Consider the following 17,443-nt stretch of genomic DNA (forward strand, 5'->3'; position numbering starts at 1 on the left):
ACCAGTTCTCATGAAACTCAGCTTTTCAAAACTTTATTCAGGATAAAAAAGGATGAGAATGACCTTGGCAAATACAATAAAGAAAAAAATCTATGCATATCCCACAGTGATACAGACCAGCAGCAAGACCACTTCTCGCATATTTCTGCTTTTTGCCTTCCAAGAAAGGGACTAAAACTTGAAAAATTGAGTAGTATTTCAACTTTGGAGCATAGTATTCAAGAACAAGTTTCAGAAACAGACATCAAAAAATTCAAGACTTGAGGCAAATGTCAAATTAATAAAATTAATAACAGTATTATCTAGTTGAGGTTCCTTAAATTAACTGTAGTATCTTTGCTTTTTAATTCTTGCTGAAAAGTGAACCTTTTAAATACACAGTACCCATCAGTTGTAGTGGCACAAAAGAAAACACAGTGAGCTATAACCTCGAATCCCTACCCAGCCTTTAAAAAATTGCTATTGTACATTGACACCTGTATCTACCTCAGCACCCACAGTACTTCACACATGACTAAATACCCTCCCAGTCACTCTGATGTCACCACCAGAACAAAGATTTTAGTTCCCTACACTCCTTGCAGGACACCTCTAACCTCAGCAGCATCTCTGCTGGTCAGAAGCAGAAGGTTGGGCACACAACATGCCTGCAGTGTCCTAAAAACTAAGTAAAAGGCTGCTGTAAAAAAAGGATATTAAAAAATAAGAATTGAAGCTGTAGTAAACAGCTTCTAGGAAACAGTTTTAGACTCAGTGAGACACTTGAATTTGCTGTCAGTTTGGTGATTTAAGGCTGTTCCCATGCATCCTTCCCAAGCAAACCCTGGGGAGCTTTGCCTGATTGAGACACAAAGGTGATCAGGTGCTACTTGCACCCAGAGCAGGGCTGCCTGCCCAAACCCCTGGCAATGAAATCTGGGCTCCCTTCAGCCCAAACCCACCTCTGGGAAACAATGCACAAGGAAATCTCATCCAGTTTCCACCCAGCATTTTCTTTCACTGCACAGGGCATGCAGAAGAACTGCTTTTGTACTCCTATGCCATCACCTGGTACTTAGGAGTAAATACAAAATTAATAATTTTTTTTCAGTATCCCACACATTATCAAGCAAAAAATTCAAGGTACTTTTGGAACAGTACCCAAAGTCACCTTCTGTAGTTTCTTTCATTGCCCAGGGATGAGAACTCTGACCAGATGGAAAAGTGTTTGCACTTAAGAGAGTCTATTGCAAAATACAAAGGAAACCAATTTTTTTATCACTGCCTACCTCTCTGTTTTGATTAGGAGGCAGCTGCAACACCTTCAGCCATAAATGTTCATTGGCATCCTTCAACTCAACAAGCATCTTTAAACTGATGTTGCAAAGGTTATGAGTACAAGGCAAACACTCCTGGCCCTCAGAGCTCTGTAAGGATTACAATTTGGCATAAGCAAGGTGAATAATCCAACACTTGTCATTGCTTTCATAGTTCACACTTAATAAAATCCTGGGTATGCACAGTGTTAGGAAGTAGGATATTACTGCCACTTTATTACAGCACTAAGAAAAAGCATAAGTGAGTGTGTGCTGCCCTGAGCAGCTGCACTGTCCTCCCTGTACATGGAGCACACAACACAGAGCACGAGGCATCATCACCTCTCCACACACAGCTTTAGCACAGTTACATGTCTTACTTGCCAGAGAGTAAGCATTTCAAAATATGAAGCACTTCAAAATATGAAGCATTTTTAACATAAATGTATTTTCCCAGCACTGTGCATCAGCCACCTCTGTAACTTTGTCCTGTTCCCCATTAAACGTTTTTTTTTTCTTTTTCCTTCCCTTCTACACAAGATCCCTGAATAAGTCATGTTTAGAAGGAGAACCTCATGTCCTTGGCATAGCCCAGTTTGTCCAGGTTGGGAATGCAGGCATACTGGATCATTGGAGGAGGTCCACACATGAGGATCAGAACATCATTCTGAGGTGGGGGCAGGTGGTCTCTGATCATCTCTTGGTTCACAAATCCTTGGCTGTAATCCCAATCTGTTAAAAGAAAATGAAAGTAGGGGAAGGGGAATGAGGTAAAAAGGAGGAAAAGAGAGATACAAGTCACTTTAGAAAGGAGAAATCCTGCTGATTAAGTTGTTCCCAGTCAGAATACTTGCAGTGAGAGTCAGTTTTACTGGGATTCAGGTTAACCATCACATTCCCAGCCCAGGATACAGAACAAACCTGTGCTGCTGCTGACCCAAACTTTTGGGCACCATAAGACTGACACATTTTTTATCCCAGTTTTGGTCAGGCTTCATATATGACAGTGAAAGTCTGCAGAACAGTCTTGAGGAGGTCCAAGGAGGAACTCTTATCCAAACTGCTAAGATCAGTTCATTATTTCCCCAAAGAAGCAATGGCAATCAGATATTGCAGGAGAACACTGATTGCAGTGGGTGACACAACAGAAACAGAGCCTTCCCTCAACACACCAGAGGTGCACTCCTGGTCACAAGGAAAAGGAGGTATATATGGCTTTTCCTTCTCTGCCCCAAACTCCCACTGAACACGAGTGTGAATTTCATGTGGGTGGGCATAACAAGGAATGGTAAGGAAGGAAAGCCACAAGGAATGACACTCTTTAGCCTTCTCTTCCTCAAGCTTGTTCAGCAAGCTTAGGCAGGGATCTGTGCCCATGAGCTCCACAGTGCCTCTGGCACTGCAGCTGCCTCAAGGCAGGCTCCAAACACAAGGATAACACATTGTATTTATGCCTGTGGGGAAGGAGAAAAGAAGGTCACCCTCCACAGGAGACAATGGTAAATCTGCAGGTGTAGCCATGGGAGGAACACTGCACTGCCACTGGCCTGAGGAGAGCTTTGGAAACACTTGGAGCCTGTGTGCATCCCTGTGTGGAGAATGAGGCTGCTCAGACATTCACTAAGCAATGAATGCCCTAAGAAATGAATCATGGAGCTCAGAAATACACCCATGGCACAGCAGGTCTCCTGTAAAGCACGCTGAGGCTCCTGAGCCTCACAAGCAGTGGCACTCCAGGTCTTACTTTCAGGCGCTGTGTCCAGCGTGTACCAGCACTTGAAGCGCGCGGGATTCTGCGCCTGGATCTCGTCGAGCTCGGAACGTAACAGGATGTCCTTCTCAGTCTGCAGGACAGGGAAACAGTGATCACACCCTGCACGTGAGTGCAGCCCCTCATATGGCCACACAGCAGCAGCTACTGCACAGCCCTGACAGATGGAAGAGATGGTTCAACTCCATTTCAAAGGCTGAAGAGGCCAAACCCATTGGCCAAACCCAAGTTATTCCCATGCCTAGCCTGTGGCAGAGCTAATAGAAGGCTTATAACTTTCCAAATCCTGACCATGCAATGCCTTCCCTCTAAAAATAAAACAAAGCAGAACCATCACTTAATCAGGGAATCAGAAAAATAAAGCCCCTTTTAGCACACATCATAAAACTAATCATGACTGCACAGAAATATCTCCCTACCCCTTCATACTCTGCCATCCAGACATGAAAATGCCAGTTTTTTTCACCTTTGTCAATTCAAGTATCATCACCATTGCCATATGGAGACTGCTTGGCTTTTAAAAAGCATGTGGAATGAACAACCAAAAGGCTATCAAGTTCTGGTTGGAACAATAAACATTACACAGGGTATCAAGTTTGGCTCCTCCCTGATGCAGCATCACTGAAGGCCAAAGGAAAGCCTTATTTCCCTCAGAGCAGCTGCAGTTCTGGGCAGGAAGGAAAAGGGCAGGGACTGAAAGTGCTGCCATCCCCTGCAGCCATAGTAATTTGGCACAGAGGTAACCACTAAGTCCATAACTGTGGGGATGAGCAGGAATGTGCAGCAGCTATTCCAGAGAAGGTGCTATTCCTGGATCTGCAGCTGTGGGTGCTCCAGAAAAGCTCCTACTGGCTCTGGCCAACTCAAAGTGTGCCAGCCAGAAGCACACTAGGAGCCCATGTACATTGTTTTAAACACTTTAAAATATTTTTAAAAACTGCTTCCTATTTGTGGAGTTACTGGGTGCAAGGACTCTCTAAAGCCAGGGACTGATATTTCCATAGCTAACAGGGAGGGAACTGTTCCCCAGGCTCTCCCTCCCAGCTGCACTGGGCTTCCCATGCTACTAAAGCAGCTCCAGCCCTGTGTTAGCCATTCTGAATCATTCCCAGCAAATCCTGGCCCTCCTGCCCTGATACCACTGCACTTCATGCCAAATCCAAGGGCTCCAGCCAGCAGCAGAGAGCCCTGGCAGGGCTCCTCAGAACAGGGAATCTCAGCACTTGGATCGTAGCTCCTGGGCAGAACCACCTCAGACTACAACTCAGCTATCACAGAACTGCCTGGGCTGGAAGGGACCTTAAGGCCCATCCAGCTCCACTCTCCAGGTTGCTCAGAGCCCCAGCCTGACCTTGGACACTGCCAGGGATCCAGGGACAGCCACAGCTTCTCTGAGCAACCTATGCCAGAGCCTCACAGGGAACAATTTCTTCCTCATATCCAATCTAAACCTGCTCTCTGTCAGTGTGAAGCCACTGGCCCCTGTCCTGTCAGTCCAGGCCCTTGTCAAGAGTCCCTCTCCATCTTTCTTGTAGCATAAAAATGGCACAAATGAATGAGCACACACTGAATATGAGAAGAAAAATAGAGGAGATCCTAAAGAAGCTAAAAACCACAAGCATGAAGTGAAGCTCACTGCAAATAAGGACTCAATGCAAACACAAATATTAATTAGAGGGAGAAATTAAAAAGCAGAAAGAGTCACAGCAGAAGAACATCAGGCCCAGAAGGGGTACTGCCCAGCAGCACACCAACACTTGGCTTTTCCAAGAAATCTCTTTTGTAAGGATTCCATGGATGAGAGTTTCCCTCTGGCCAGCTTGCAGGATGCCACACCTCAAGGAGCAGGAGAAGCAGTGAAAAACTGACAGAAGGGCTGGAAATAAAAGCAGACAGCCAAGAAGAATCATAGCTCTCTAACTGAGGGAGCTGCTGGAGACCACAGTTAGTTTTAGCCTCACCCAAGATGTCCTCAGACAGAAAGATTCCACAGACAAAGACTGCTGCAAAGCTGGAGAGTTGAAATTGCTGGAGGAGACAAATATCCACCCCTTTCATGTTTCCACTAAGAGAGACAGCTCTGAAAGTCTGCCCAAAACATGAACAACTTGCACAAAGGAATGCAGGGCTTTAACATTCATAAACTGGATTAGAAACAGAGCAATGAGTCACAGGAAGGCAAACATTAGCAATCCTTTCTGTAGTAATGCTAAACCCTCAATTTATCACTGTACTTTTATATGGGAGGTTTCCAACACTTCAGTTCACTTCTTCCCTCAGGGTTTGTATCTCTGTGATTTCGTTTGCTGAGTGGAGTCCTGCTAGGTAAGTAAAACACTACAAACAGAAAAAAAGGACAGAATTACCTGATTAGCAAACAGCAGCTGGCAAATGGTGGGGTCATCTTTGTCCTTGATGATTGCTCGAATGATCTGCAGCATAGGTGTTATCCCTGGGGGACAGAGGCAGGTCAGTGATATGAGGATGGGGAGTAAAAGAAGGGACAAGTGGGAAAATGTAAGCAAATGCATCTAGCAGCTGTCAGAAACCACAGATGAATCCTTACAGGTACCTACCAGTGCCCCCTGCAATCATCCCCACGTACTTCACTGTCTTGGTAACTGGTTCAGCTTTCTTTTCTGGCCGAATAGCAAACTTGCCTGAAGAGAGAAAGAGATGGAAAACACTGAGGCAAGCAGGAAACACCTCCTGTTACCCCTTTCCAGCACATCCTGCTAAATTGACTTCATTTCAGCCCTGCCACCCTTCCCTCCCAGAGAAGGGAAAAGGTAAGGATGTCCTGAATTAGAGCAATCCTGACAGGTGGTTTTAGGACATGAGGTGGTACCATCAGACACTGACAGGGGTTATGACTTATCCCTGACCACAGCCGGCATACACAGCATCTGTATTTCAATTTGCTCACATCCCACACCCCCAGTGACATTCACAGGCCCAGATTCTGGAAACAGCTCTACACAAAGGAATTGATCTGCTCAGAGAGTTTATTTTCCCTGAGCAGATGATTTTAAAGAAAAACATAAAATATGTACCATGGGGTTTTTTTTTACATTTTTCTCTTTTTGAGCCAAACACAGAGTCTGAAGCTTCCCAAAGTGTTGGGCTGTATTCACAGCTCTCTTCATCCAGAATAACATGAATGCTACATACAAAGCTCTGGAAAACCACGTGTCAGAGTTCTGCTTCACACAAAACTACCAGAAGGTTTTTGTGACACATTAGTGACTGCATTATACTAACAGAAGATATTTTACATTGACATAAAAGCAATGCCTAGTCAAAGCTCCTTTTTACTTGGGAAGTTAGTAGTGGACAGTGCAAATTGCCAGTGTTTTTGTCAGTGTATAAACTGTGCCTATATAAGCATGGAAAAAACCCATCCCTTACTTGAGAACAGCATCAATAAAAAGCACTTCTATAGTAATAAGACATTTTTCCTGTACTGTTTACTCTGGGTAAATTCTATATTCCAAACCAGCCTTGCCTTTTCCTTTGTACACAAGGAGGCCACTTGGTCCTCTGAAGTCAATGGTGTCCCCTATTTTCAGGCTGTCCAAGTACTGAGACATCTTCCCCCCATCAGGAAACTTGGGATGGACACCTCTGAAGTAGACCTGTCAAAAACAGTAACAAAGCAATTCAGTCTCACAGCTCAGAAAAGAGTATTTGCCCTTCAAATTTTTATGTACAAATACTCCTCATGCAAAGAACACAATTACTCCATAAAGAAATGCAATGTCTGACTGACAAAAGATCAAAATGCCACTCCTGCCCCAATTTTTGGAGAGAGACCAGTGATTTCTCCACTGTAGTTCTGCAACACAGAAAATATTGATAAAAATCAACACAATTTACGCCCAATTTTAAAAGGGGCTAGAAAAGTAAAGAAAAAACTCAAAACACTGTGATTCCAAAGACCAAAACTCTAAGAGAAAATCCAGTGCAGATATTAATATTTTAAATTCCCAACAGCTTTAAATGATAGGTACTCAAGCTACCAAGAGGACAAACAAAAGTACATTATCACAAGAGTGATAATCTGAAAATCACATTCTTACCAATTAAATCAATCATTCCCACTCTCTGGATCAGTAATGATAATGATCATCACTCTCAGTGATCACAACGACCAAATTCCATTAGCTTCAGAGCAGCTGCCCATTCAGGCAAGGTTAATTCCTTATTCCAGAAGGATTAAAAAGCATATGAACATCTGCAGGTCTACACAGAGGGTGCAAATGATGCAGCATCTCATGAGACACCCTCACTAAAGACGTGCCTACAGAATGCCATGTGGACTTTTAGGTACTGGCACATTCCTGAAGAGAAGCCAGCACACCAAACTTCACATAAAGGCACTGTAAAGGTGGTTCAGAAGTTGCCCAGCCTGGGAACAGAGCATGACATCTCACCTTGACAACAAGATCCACAAAGCCCTTGTCATCATCACTGGAAACTGGAGTGTAAGGTCTGACAACCAGAGCTCCATCAATCCGTGCAGACAGGTAGATGTGCTGCCCTATTGCAGGGAAAAAAACCTCCAACATTTGTTTTCAAACACTTTTCTTTCAAAAGATTTTTCGTTCAGTGGATGTGCTGAAATGCAGCCTCTAAGCTCTAACTACCTTATTTTGGGGCATCACTTCTTCCTTTCCTATTTTCCTGACACTGCCACACCTTGCCAGAGTTGTTAGCCATGCACAGATCTACCTGGAAGGACAGACAACTCCACTGCTAATTCTGTGTGTCAATCATAACTTCATGCATTTACATTTACCAAAGCCTGAACTGTACCTGAGATCTTTCAAAAGATGGGATTTGTCTCTCCTGTACAGGCAAATAAAAGGGACCCAGGAGGGGAGAACTGTCAAATGCTGTTCACACATCTTTATTAATGTATTAGCTGTAAAGTTTAGTTAAAGCTGAGTTTGTAACTGTTCTTGCTTTGACCACAGATCCCTCACATCCTCCAGGAGCTCTCCAGCTGCCTTTGCTGAGGCTGCCCAGACACAAAGCACTTTTCTAATCCTGCTATTCCTCCACCTTAACATGTGAACGCAGCAACCATGTTTCCATCTGTCACACATCCTCTGAGCTCTCTACAACAGTTTCTCTTCTCAATGTCTATATATTTTTTCTGAAAAAAGCAAGAAAATAACTAACTTCTATGGAAGGTTTTACTATAAATTTCCACTATTCTGAAGACACCTAAGTGAAGGTTACCCAGGAGGGGAAGGACAGGTTTTGAATTTTGGGGGTTTTTTTTCACCATTAGGTCAACAGAACAAATCACCTCCAATAATGGCACAGCTCCTCTGTCTGTTATGGGAAGACAACAGAGAATATTTTACCAGGAATTGTTTTGCAAATGATCATAATGACCATATTACACTACCTCCAGAGGCAGCTGACCCTTCAAGCATGCTTAATTCTCTACTTCAGAAGGATTACAAAGAGCTTGGTGAGGGAAGATGTGCTACCTGGTGACCTGAGGAATGAGCAATCATCACTCACCTGAAGCTGTACAGGGACATCATATTGCAGTAACCCTCCCAGCAGAGCCTACAGACATCCTGCTAGGGCACACCTGGAGGGAGCTGCAGCAGGGAGCTCCTGCTCCTTCTCTAGGGCAGAAGAGGCTGCAGGCACAGACCACAGAGCCCTGGTGACCCCTGCAGACTGTCAGCCTGGACAGTGGGGCTGCTGCTGGGGCACGCCTCACGAGAACTGCTACAGAGCAGAAAAGCTGCCCCTCCTAGAGAGAAAATGTGCCTTATGCCCTCACCTGTTAGAGCTTTACCCCACCCTGACAGGACATAAGCTGGCAGCCTCTGCATGGGGCCATATACAACGCTCTCCCTCAGAATGAAGCCTTCAGTGGTTTTGGTGATAAAAGGCAAAAACTGGTGCTGGACCAAACAGCATCTGCCACCCAACTGCAGCTCTGCTGCTCCTAGCTGCTTTTCCATCTCCTGCAGCTTTCAGCTCTCTCTGCTTCCCAAGTCTCACCCTGCAAACCACTTCTCAATGTCCATTTTGGACAAGCTTTCATGGCTATTAAAAAGATCAAGAGATTTTTTAACACCCCAAAGAAGATGGAGCTTAACACCTGGAAAAGGTGCTGACAACAACCACAAAGCTCAGGAGCCATGAATCACTGCAGCAGCTTGTTAAAGCAGAAGTCCTATTAAACACAAGTCGCAATTAAATGCTCTTTATACAAGCAGGAGGAAACAATGGCACTAAGCTGTTATGGAAGGCACCACACCACGTGGCAGGGCCTTTGGAAACAGCCACCCCTGGGTGATTCAAACCTTCCAGGAAATTCAGAAGTGAGTAGATCATCTGGTAAACCACATGTGTTAGAGGAGAAGTAGATGAGAGTGGTGCCTCAGGGCATGGAAGGGGACTGCAGGGAATCAGCCCCACAGGAATAACACATGCTGGAAAGCTGAGACTGGAAAAGTACAAGTGAAGACCTGTGTTTGCTCCTCCACTCTCCACAGAAACAAGCTGGATGTTCACTCACACACACTGCACTTCAGATTACTCACAGCACAAGGATAATCTTGCAGAGCTCTCAGTAACAGACACATGAGCAGTATTCCAAAGGGAAAAAACCCCACAAAATCTCTTCTAGTGTAATTAATGCCATCAACACTTGGATTAATCATAGGGAACGTACCTAGAGGGAGACCCAGAACGTGCTCCATGGAAGGGAGGGCAAATCGAAATCTCCTTGTGTCATGACTAACTTCCTGAAAAAGGAAAATCAGAACAGTCAGCTCTGCTGTTGGGATTTAATGTTTGTGATTTCACTTCTAAAACAAGACAAGTCTGGCATGCTGCAGGATTAAGAATTAATGACACTTAATACCTGATTAAGACTAAATGATAATTTTCCAAATATTATGGACATTTACACTTCCTTCTGTGAGAAGGCCACAAGACATAAATTAATTAGCTCTTCAATTCTCATTTCAAGCTTAAATATGCAGAAGTTCAAGGCCAAAGTATTCTGATTTTCATCTCTCAAATTCAGATGAATTAACCATTTCAATGGAAGTAGCAACCCAATTCCTTTTGCTATGGTAAGGTCCTTGAAGTATTTTCCATGTAAAAATTGAATTGATCCGTAAATAAAATTGAAAAGAGCACTGTGCTTAGATATGAACAAAACTATGACAATATATCCAGTCCTGCTGGGATAATTATTCTAATTTTTACTAGGAAAGTCACACCTTTAATAAAATTTTGGCAATAAGTATCTGAACACTATTTCATATATTATGTAAATTTTATGTTTCAAAAATCAGGTCATATTCATAGGAATGGAAAACACAGCAAAAAATGAAAAAGACAAAGAAACATCATACAGCTTAATGCCTCAGCCAGACTTTCTGTTTTTAAGGATTTTGTAACCCTTATTTTGTTTGCCTAACTGTTTTTAAAGTAACCAATAGAGACAAATTTGTCCCTCACAGTTTGACTCATCCTCCCTTGCTATGGTCAGACTGATGAAATTTTGTTCACAGTACCTCATTTTAAGGCAAATCCTGAAGGAAGAAGGGAATGGATTGGCAGTCTCAGAAGGGCTTCTCTGTACTTATGTCTATTCAGGAGCAGTAACTGCCACTGAAAATTCCTTTAGAAAGACAACTAATGTAGACTTAACACTGCTGCTGTTTCTGTATGGAAATTTCAGGACTGTATGGAAATCACTGGCTTTTGCCAATAATGCTGCATTTTTATTGTGCTGTCTTTAACAGTATGCAGAAAGAACAAAGCTCTGAATTCTCACTTAATCACCTGAGCAATTAAAGTCGAGAGAGTTCAGCTGAAGGTGAATAACACAAGTATTTTGGTGCATCGTGAGGCAATTGTGAGAAACTAGGAGGCTCAGGGGATCCCCAACACCAAGAGGCCTGTGCCACTCTCTGTCACACAACCAGGACACTGAGCCTGTCACCCTGCAAGGTGTCATCAAGGCTGGATTACAGACAGCCTTGGATCAGGATCCACTTCCAGCACAAGGTCACTCCCCTTTGGCACTGCCCTGAGCACCTGGAAGCCCTTGGCCACACACTTCTGTCTCAAGCTGCAGTGCCAAGGAGTTTTCCACCCTTGCCAAATGCAAAGTTGAAGAACAGTTTTTGCAGGCTGGTGCTTTGCAGAAGCTACTGAAAGGCGACAAATAATTATGCACACCGTTATAAAAACAACCAGCCAAACTGAAGTTGTTGGCTTTTTTAAGGGATGAACTAAATTAGCACACCTAACTATATTATAAAAGATTTTTCCTATGCTATGTACTAGGAAGCAGCCTCAATACTCCTAATTTCTCTGTTCAAGAGACAGGTGTGGCAGACTCAATTTGGACACATCACACAATCACAGAAGGATTTGGGTGGAAGGGACAATAAAGATCAGCCAGTTCCACCCCCTGCCATGGGCAGGAACACCTTCCACCATTCCAGCTGGCTCAAAGCCCCATCCAGCCTGGCCTTGGACACTGCCAGGGATCCAGGGGCAGCCACAGCTGCTCTGTGGGCCTCTGCCAGGGCCTCACCACCCTCACAGGGAGGAATTTCTCCCTCATATCCAATCTAAACCTTCTCTCTGTTACTGTGAACCCATTCCCCCTTGTCCTGTCACTCCAGGCCCTTGTCCAGAGTCTCTCTCCATCTTTCCTGTGGGCTCCCTTCAGGCACTGCAAGGCCACAGTGAGGTCACTCCAAAGCCTTCTCTTCTCCAGGCTGAACAATCCCAATTCCCTCAGCTTTTCCTGACCTCATGAGAAGTAGGGAGCCTATAATAACAGTGTGGTTGCAGCACACCTGGGAGATAAATTCAGCAATGCAGCCCCACCCAGCCACAGGGAAGCTCTCAGTTCCCACAAACCCAGGATTCAAAATGACAGTATTTTTTTTGTTTCCTTTGACAGAACCATTCAAAGCCAAGCCACCAGTGCACCTCAAACAAAGCTCTGTTCCAGCACAAAGTCTTCTGATAAATTTCTGAATAGCTCATAGCCTTAAAAAGTCAACACTAAAAATTTCCTCAGGTGTGACTTTACACCTGAGAAGCCAAGATATCTCTCTCATGCTTTTGATAGTGGGTTTATCCAATAGAAACCTAGACTTTCCAACTTTGGTGGCTTTGGCTCACTTCCCACAAGCTTAGTTACCAATTTCTGATGGCAAGATCCACCCCTGAAAGCATCATGACCTTCCTCTGGTATCCCACTTGAGCAAGCATTTAATTTTGTACTGGGAGGCTTTACTTTTAACAGAGAGTAGAGAAGCTGAGAGAGCTTGGGTACTGTCAGGACTGCGTGACTTAAACACCTTTCTTCCTGAAAAACACTACAGTATATCAATCCACTAACAGGAACAAGCATAGTTCTGGCAGCTGCTGTTGAATGCCACTGACCATGAAAAAGCTGCCTGCTCTGCCTGACAGCAGGACTTGTGTCCCTTAGCCCAGTCAGTGGTGCACAGTTTGGGAATTTCTGCTGACACACATCACTGTGAGTTTGATCATTTCCAAGCAGCATTCCCCACTCTAAGCTGTTTGGAAATAAGCTGCTTGCAGAACTGCAAGTTACACCACACAAAGCTTTTATAAAGAAGTCCTTTCCTCAAGACAAAAGTATCCACCCTGTCAGAAGCTGTAAGCATTTCACAGCGCCCATGGTGATGCTCAGCACTGCACATGCACCTACCTCCTTATCAATCAGCCTCAGTGCATACTTCACTTCTGGGTCCTTGAGGGTAATGGCAGGCTGGGGATTCCTGAAGAGCCTCATGAAGGTGGTGTAGATCAGCCATATTGGGTATGTCACAACCTGGCGCAACTGCAGCGGCACAGAAACAGTGTCAGACACGTGTGCAGAACAAGTTATTTGGGTGACAGGGAATGGGGTGCCATGCCATGGTACTCTAACCACCAAAAAGTTTATTTGAGCAGGAAGAGAGGCATTATTTAAAAAAAAAAAAAATCCAAACCCACAGATTTGCTTTATGAAGACCTAGCATCACTCCTGGGTTGAGGCACTTGCACACCAGCACAGGGCTGGCAGCTGGACACAAAGTGAGGCTGTCACAGCTCCATATGCCCAGGTGCCCTGACAGGGAGGCTGAATCCCCACCTCCAGCAGGCACACAGACACATGTATCACACATGTCCAAATACACACAGAATATCCTGAGTTGAGAGGGGCCCATCAGGATCGTCCAGTCCAATTCCACACAGAACACCCCAACAATCCCTGAGAACACTGTCGAAATGTTCCTTGTGCTCTGCCGGGCTCAGGGCTGTGACAATTCCCAGGGGAGCTCCAGTGCCCAACCACCCTTTGGGGGAAGAACCTTTTAGTAATATCCAGCCTAAGCCTGTGGCAGACCACACTGATCAACACAGCCAGACACCCAGAAACAGCCCTGACAGGCTCATCCCGTTCCTGTCCCCAGTGATCGGGATGAAGGTCCACGAGTGGGAATTCCACACACACACACCTGTATGATGTAGATGCCCCAGCAGCTGGCAGAGTGTGCCCACTCTCCAGGCTCCCGAGCTGCTGCCATCTGGACACAGGGGCCACTGTAGCACAGACCCCTTCACAGGCCACCCCATAATTTGGGGTCTCACACGTGGCACAGACCCCGCTCTCTCTCTGGCAGCCGAGCAGGGCTTTGCCAGCCATGCCATGCTGCTGCTGGGTGCTGGCACCATGCACACACCCTCCAGCTCAGAGTTTGGGGGCAGGCACTGGCACTCCCACCACCACAGAGACCTGCATGCAGAGCAGCTCCCCTTCCCTGGGAAAGCAGCTACGCTGCAGGACGCAGCCAAGGGACAGCCCTTCTTGTGCCTTTACTATTTTCCCCACCTCTGAAGCCCTATAAGACAGGAACAGATTACGCTCTGACACCACACCACCCTCCTCACATTGGGGCAGGAGAATAAGCTGCACAACTACTTATAAAAATCCTCTCTGACTCAGTGATTTATTATTAAACACTTCAACAGAGGAAAAGCCTGACTATAGCAAAAATAGAAAAAATGAGCTCCAAGTTCTGCCTGCTTAGCTTTCACTTTCATTTTATTTTAAAGTGACCTGAACAATATTTTAGAATAGCATTTGTGCAACTGTGGCAGTCCCTCAGGAGGCTATAAAAACTTCCTACATCATTAATAATAAAACTGTGGGACAGCATAAATTCTCTCTTCCTGAAGTGCTGCTGTGCAGGTTTAAAATGTATCATCACTGTGTACAGCCCGAGGGGACACCATGCCATACACACACTGCACTTTTCGCTTTTATTTGGGAATACTGAAATAGCTCCATAAAGGTTGTTTCTGAAGAAGCTGAAGTTCACAGGAAAATTATTCCTTAACTCTCATAGATCCATCAGATTACTGCAGCTCTGGGAAGACATTTTGGGATCGAGTCACAAAAACGGGCAGAGGGAAGGAAGCTGTTCAAGCTGACAGAGCAGCAAGTAAACTCCTCAATGAGAAATTAACAGGTGAGTGAGGTCTGGAGGCAATAGCAAGCTGACTTTGCAGCAGGTGTTTCAAATGAGACATTAATAAGTTAAAACAGTTTTATTTCCAAATGTGGCTATCTAAAATGAACCAAAAAGTAGAGCTGCTGTTGTCAGGCAATGAGAAATAATTTTAACACAGCACTAACCTCGTGGAAAGCAATTTGTTATTCATGGTCAATTAGTGCAAGTCTCATGGGATTTGGCCTGGAAAGACAGAGCACACCCCCTAATTCAGAAAGCTATTTTAGTCCCTTACTCAGATCTATCACCAGGTGGGCAGAAAAAAGGGGAAGAACTGAAGGCTGAATGCTTACCAAAAGCCATGCTTGCTAAGAAAAACATTCTCTGGGTTAAAAGTGGCCTACATACTCTCACCACACGGCAGACCAAGATGTAAATGAAGATAACTGCACAGCACCAGGTCTCCAGCAGCAGAGAGCAACAGGCTGACCACAGGGCCTGGGAATCACTACATGGGGCCTCGTGACTCATCATTTCCAGCTGCACTAATCTTTGCAAACAGACAAGGCAGAATTAGTAACAGAGCAGGAATTTTTATTAATGGAAAAAGGGCTCTGTGTGATAACAAAGAGAAAAGCCATGGAGACTGCAGTGTCGGGCGTGGTGAGCACAGCACAGTCCAGCACACAGGCTAACAGGCTGCCCTGCCCTGCAAACACACAAACCAAACCCTGCTTGGGCATGAGACACGCTGTACCCTCGGCTTCACACACCCTGGCTCTGAAGGAATGGCAGCTAACACTCCTCTCATCTGTTTCACACACCAACGAGAGGATAACGGGATTCCTTCACTTGTGCAGCTTTAGCCTCATCCCCCCCGTTCAATGCACTTTACAAGCAGCTGCACCCAAAGGAGCACATGCTGAATCCAGCTCTACCCAGCCCTCTCACAAACCCGGAGAACAGAGTGTTTGAGCAGCGGAGCAAAGATCCCTAAGGGGCAGCTGGGCAAAGAGGGAAGCGACGCGTGCGGAGCTGACAGCGCTGCAGACCCGCTGCCCACAGACAGCACGGGGCATGGTTTGTGTTGGAAGCGACCTTAAAGATCATCTCGTTCCCACAGCACGGGCAGGGATAGCTGCCACCATCCCGAGCTGCTCAGAGTCCCATCCAAGCTGGCCTTGGACACTGCCAGGGATGGGGCAGCCACAACGCCGGGCAATCGCTGCCAGGGCCTCACCACGCCCACAGGGAAGAATTTCTTCCACACAGCCACTCGAGACCTACAGTCTGCAATTATCCTGACGGGGAAAACACCACAGGCGTTCAGAGCCCCCAACAATAACAACAGGAACAATAACGAGAACAGACAGCCGCGGGGCTGGGAGGGCAAAACGCCCCGGCACAAGGCACCAACACAGCCCAGGGCGCGGCAGCCGCGGGACGGCCCCGGAGCCTCCGCAGCACCACGGGGCTCCCGGCACCGCGCGGCCCCGGACAGCGGGGGCACCCCGGGACACCGCCCCGCCCGTGGCGCTGCGGGCGGGGCCGGGGCTGCGCAGGAAGGGACCCCGCTCCCGGCCGCCCCCCTGCACTCACCACGCTGAGCTGTGCCCCCATCGCTGCCCCGACACACCGCGGGCACCGCCCCGCTCCGCGATAAACCGCGCCGGCCCGCCCCGCCCCGTGACGACACACACAGTGCGGGCCCCGCCCCTCTCGTTACGTCACGAGCCGCGATGAACTGCGCCTGTCCCGCCCAGCGACGTCACGTCCTGCCCCGCCCGTGACGTCACGCCCGGCCCCGCCCCGCCATGGCTGTCCCGGAGCCGTGTGAGGGCAGCGCGCCCCAGCGCCCTTCTGCGCTTTGGTAATTACTCTTGCCTGAGTAATCACAGACTGCCGCGGGTGGGAGCGATTGTCCGGATCAGCCAGTTCCACCCCCTGCCATGGGCAGGGACACCTGCCACGGTCCCAGCTTGCTCAGAGCCACATCCAGCCTGGCCTTGGACACTGCCAGGGATCCAGGGACAGCCACAGCTGCTCTGGGCACCCTGTGCCACGGCCTCACTGCGAAAAATGCATGTATTTTATGATTGGCTTTTCGCAGATATTAAAATGAGTATTATATGTGTTATGTTAGAAAGTAATGCTGTATTAATTCTCTTGAGTACTGTATTAAATATAGTTTCAGGTTATAAAAAATGTTAAAATAGAAACGATGCTATATAAGAGACTTTTTTTAAAGAAAGGACTCGCAGCGAGATAGCAGCCACAGGACACCTAAATCTTTAAGAGAAAAAGAATTTATTGTTCTCTTATCAGAAGAAACAAACTTCTTCCTGCCTTGAAGGCGCTGTCAGGATTCAGAGGAAGAAGTTGATGATGACCAGACAGAATCCTGTGTTTGAATGGAATTTATGCATCATGTATGAGGTGTATGAATATGCAACAGGCTGTTGTTTTTAAAGGTTAATCCTCTGTTAACCGTGTGTCCTTTTTCAGGCTCCTGATGCCCAGAAGGAGGTACCCAGATGTCCATAACTCTTTGTTTTTATTGTCTCATATTGTCCTAATTCAATTTGTCCCGATTGTTATTACTCTAACTGTGTTACTATTTTTTCAACCATTTTATTACTATTAAAACTTTTAAAAATTTTAAAAACAAGTGATTGGCATTTTTCACACCATCCTCACAGGGAAGAATTTCTGCCCAATACCCAATCTAAACCTGCTCTCTGTCAGTGTGAAGCCATTCCCCCTTGTCCTGTCACTCCAGGTCCTTGTCAAGAGTCTCTCTCCCATCTTTCCTGTGGGCTCCCTTCAGGCACTGCAAAGCCACA

General features: G+C 46.1%; 1 protein-coding gene across 1 annotated transcript; it reads right to left on the reverse strand.

Annotated features, from left to right (window-relative positions):
• Nucleotides 1-16: 16 nt before the first annotated feature.
• On the reverse strand, nt 17-16,286 carry LOC131558421 (NADH-cytochrome b5 reductase 3). Its single transcript, XM_058806146.1, has 9 exons — nt 16,200-16,286; nt 12,812-12,943; nt 9,773-9,845; nt 7,500-7,606; nt 6,567-6,701; nt 5,643-5,721; nt 5,433-5,518; nt 3,040-3,139; nt 17-2,027 (listed from the first exon to the last, which is right to left on the reverse strand). The coding sequence occupies exons 1-9, from the start codon at nt 16,218-16,220 to the stop codon at nt 1,855-1,857; spliced, it is 906 nt and encodes a 301-aa protein (XP_058662129.1). The 5' UTR covers nt 16,221-16,286; the 3' UTR covers nt 17-1,854.
• Between the last annotated feature and the right edge of the window lie 1,157 nt (nt 16,287-17,443).

Source organism: Ammospiza caudacuta, chromosome 5 (genome assembly GCF_027887145.1).
Source record: "Ammospiza caudacuta isolate bAmmCau1 chromosome 5, bAmmCau1.pri, whole genome shotgun sequence".
NCBI classification, from domain to species: domain Eukaryota; kingdom Metazoa; phylum Chordata; class Aves; order Passeriformes; family Passerellidae; genus Ammospiza; species Ammospiza caudacuta.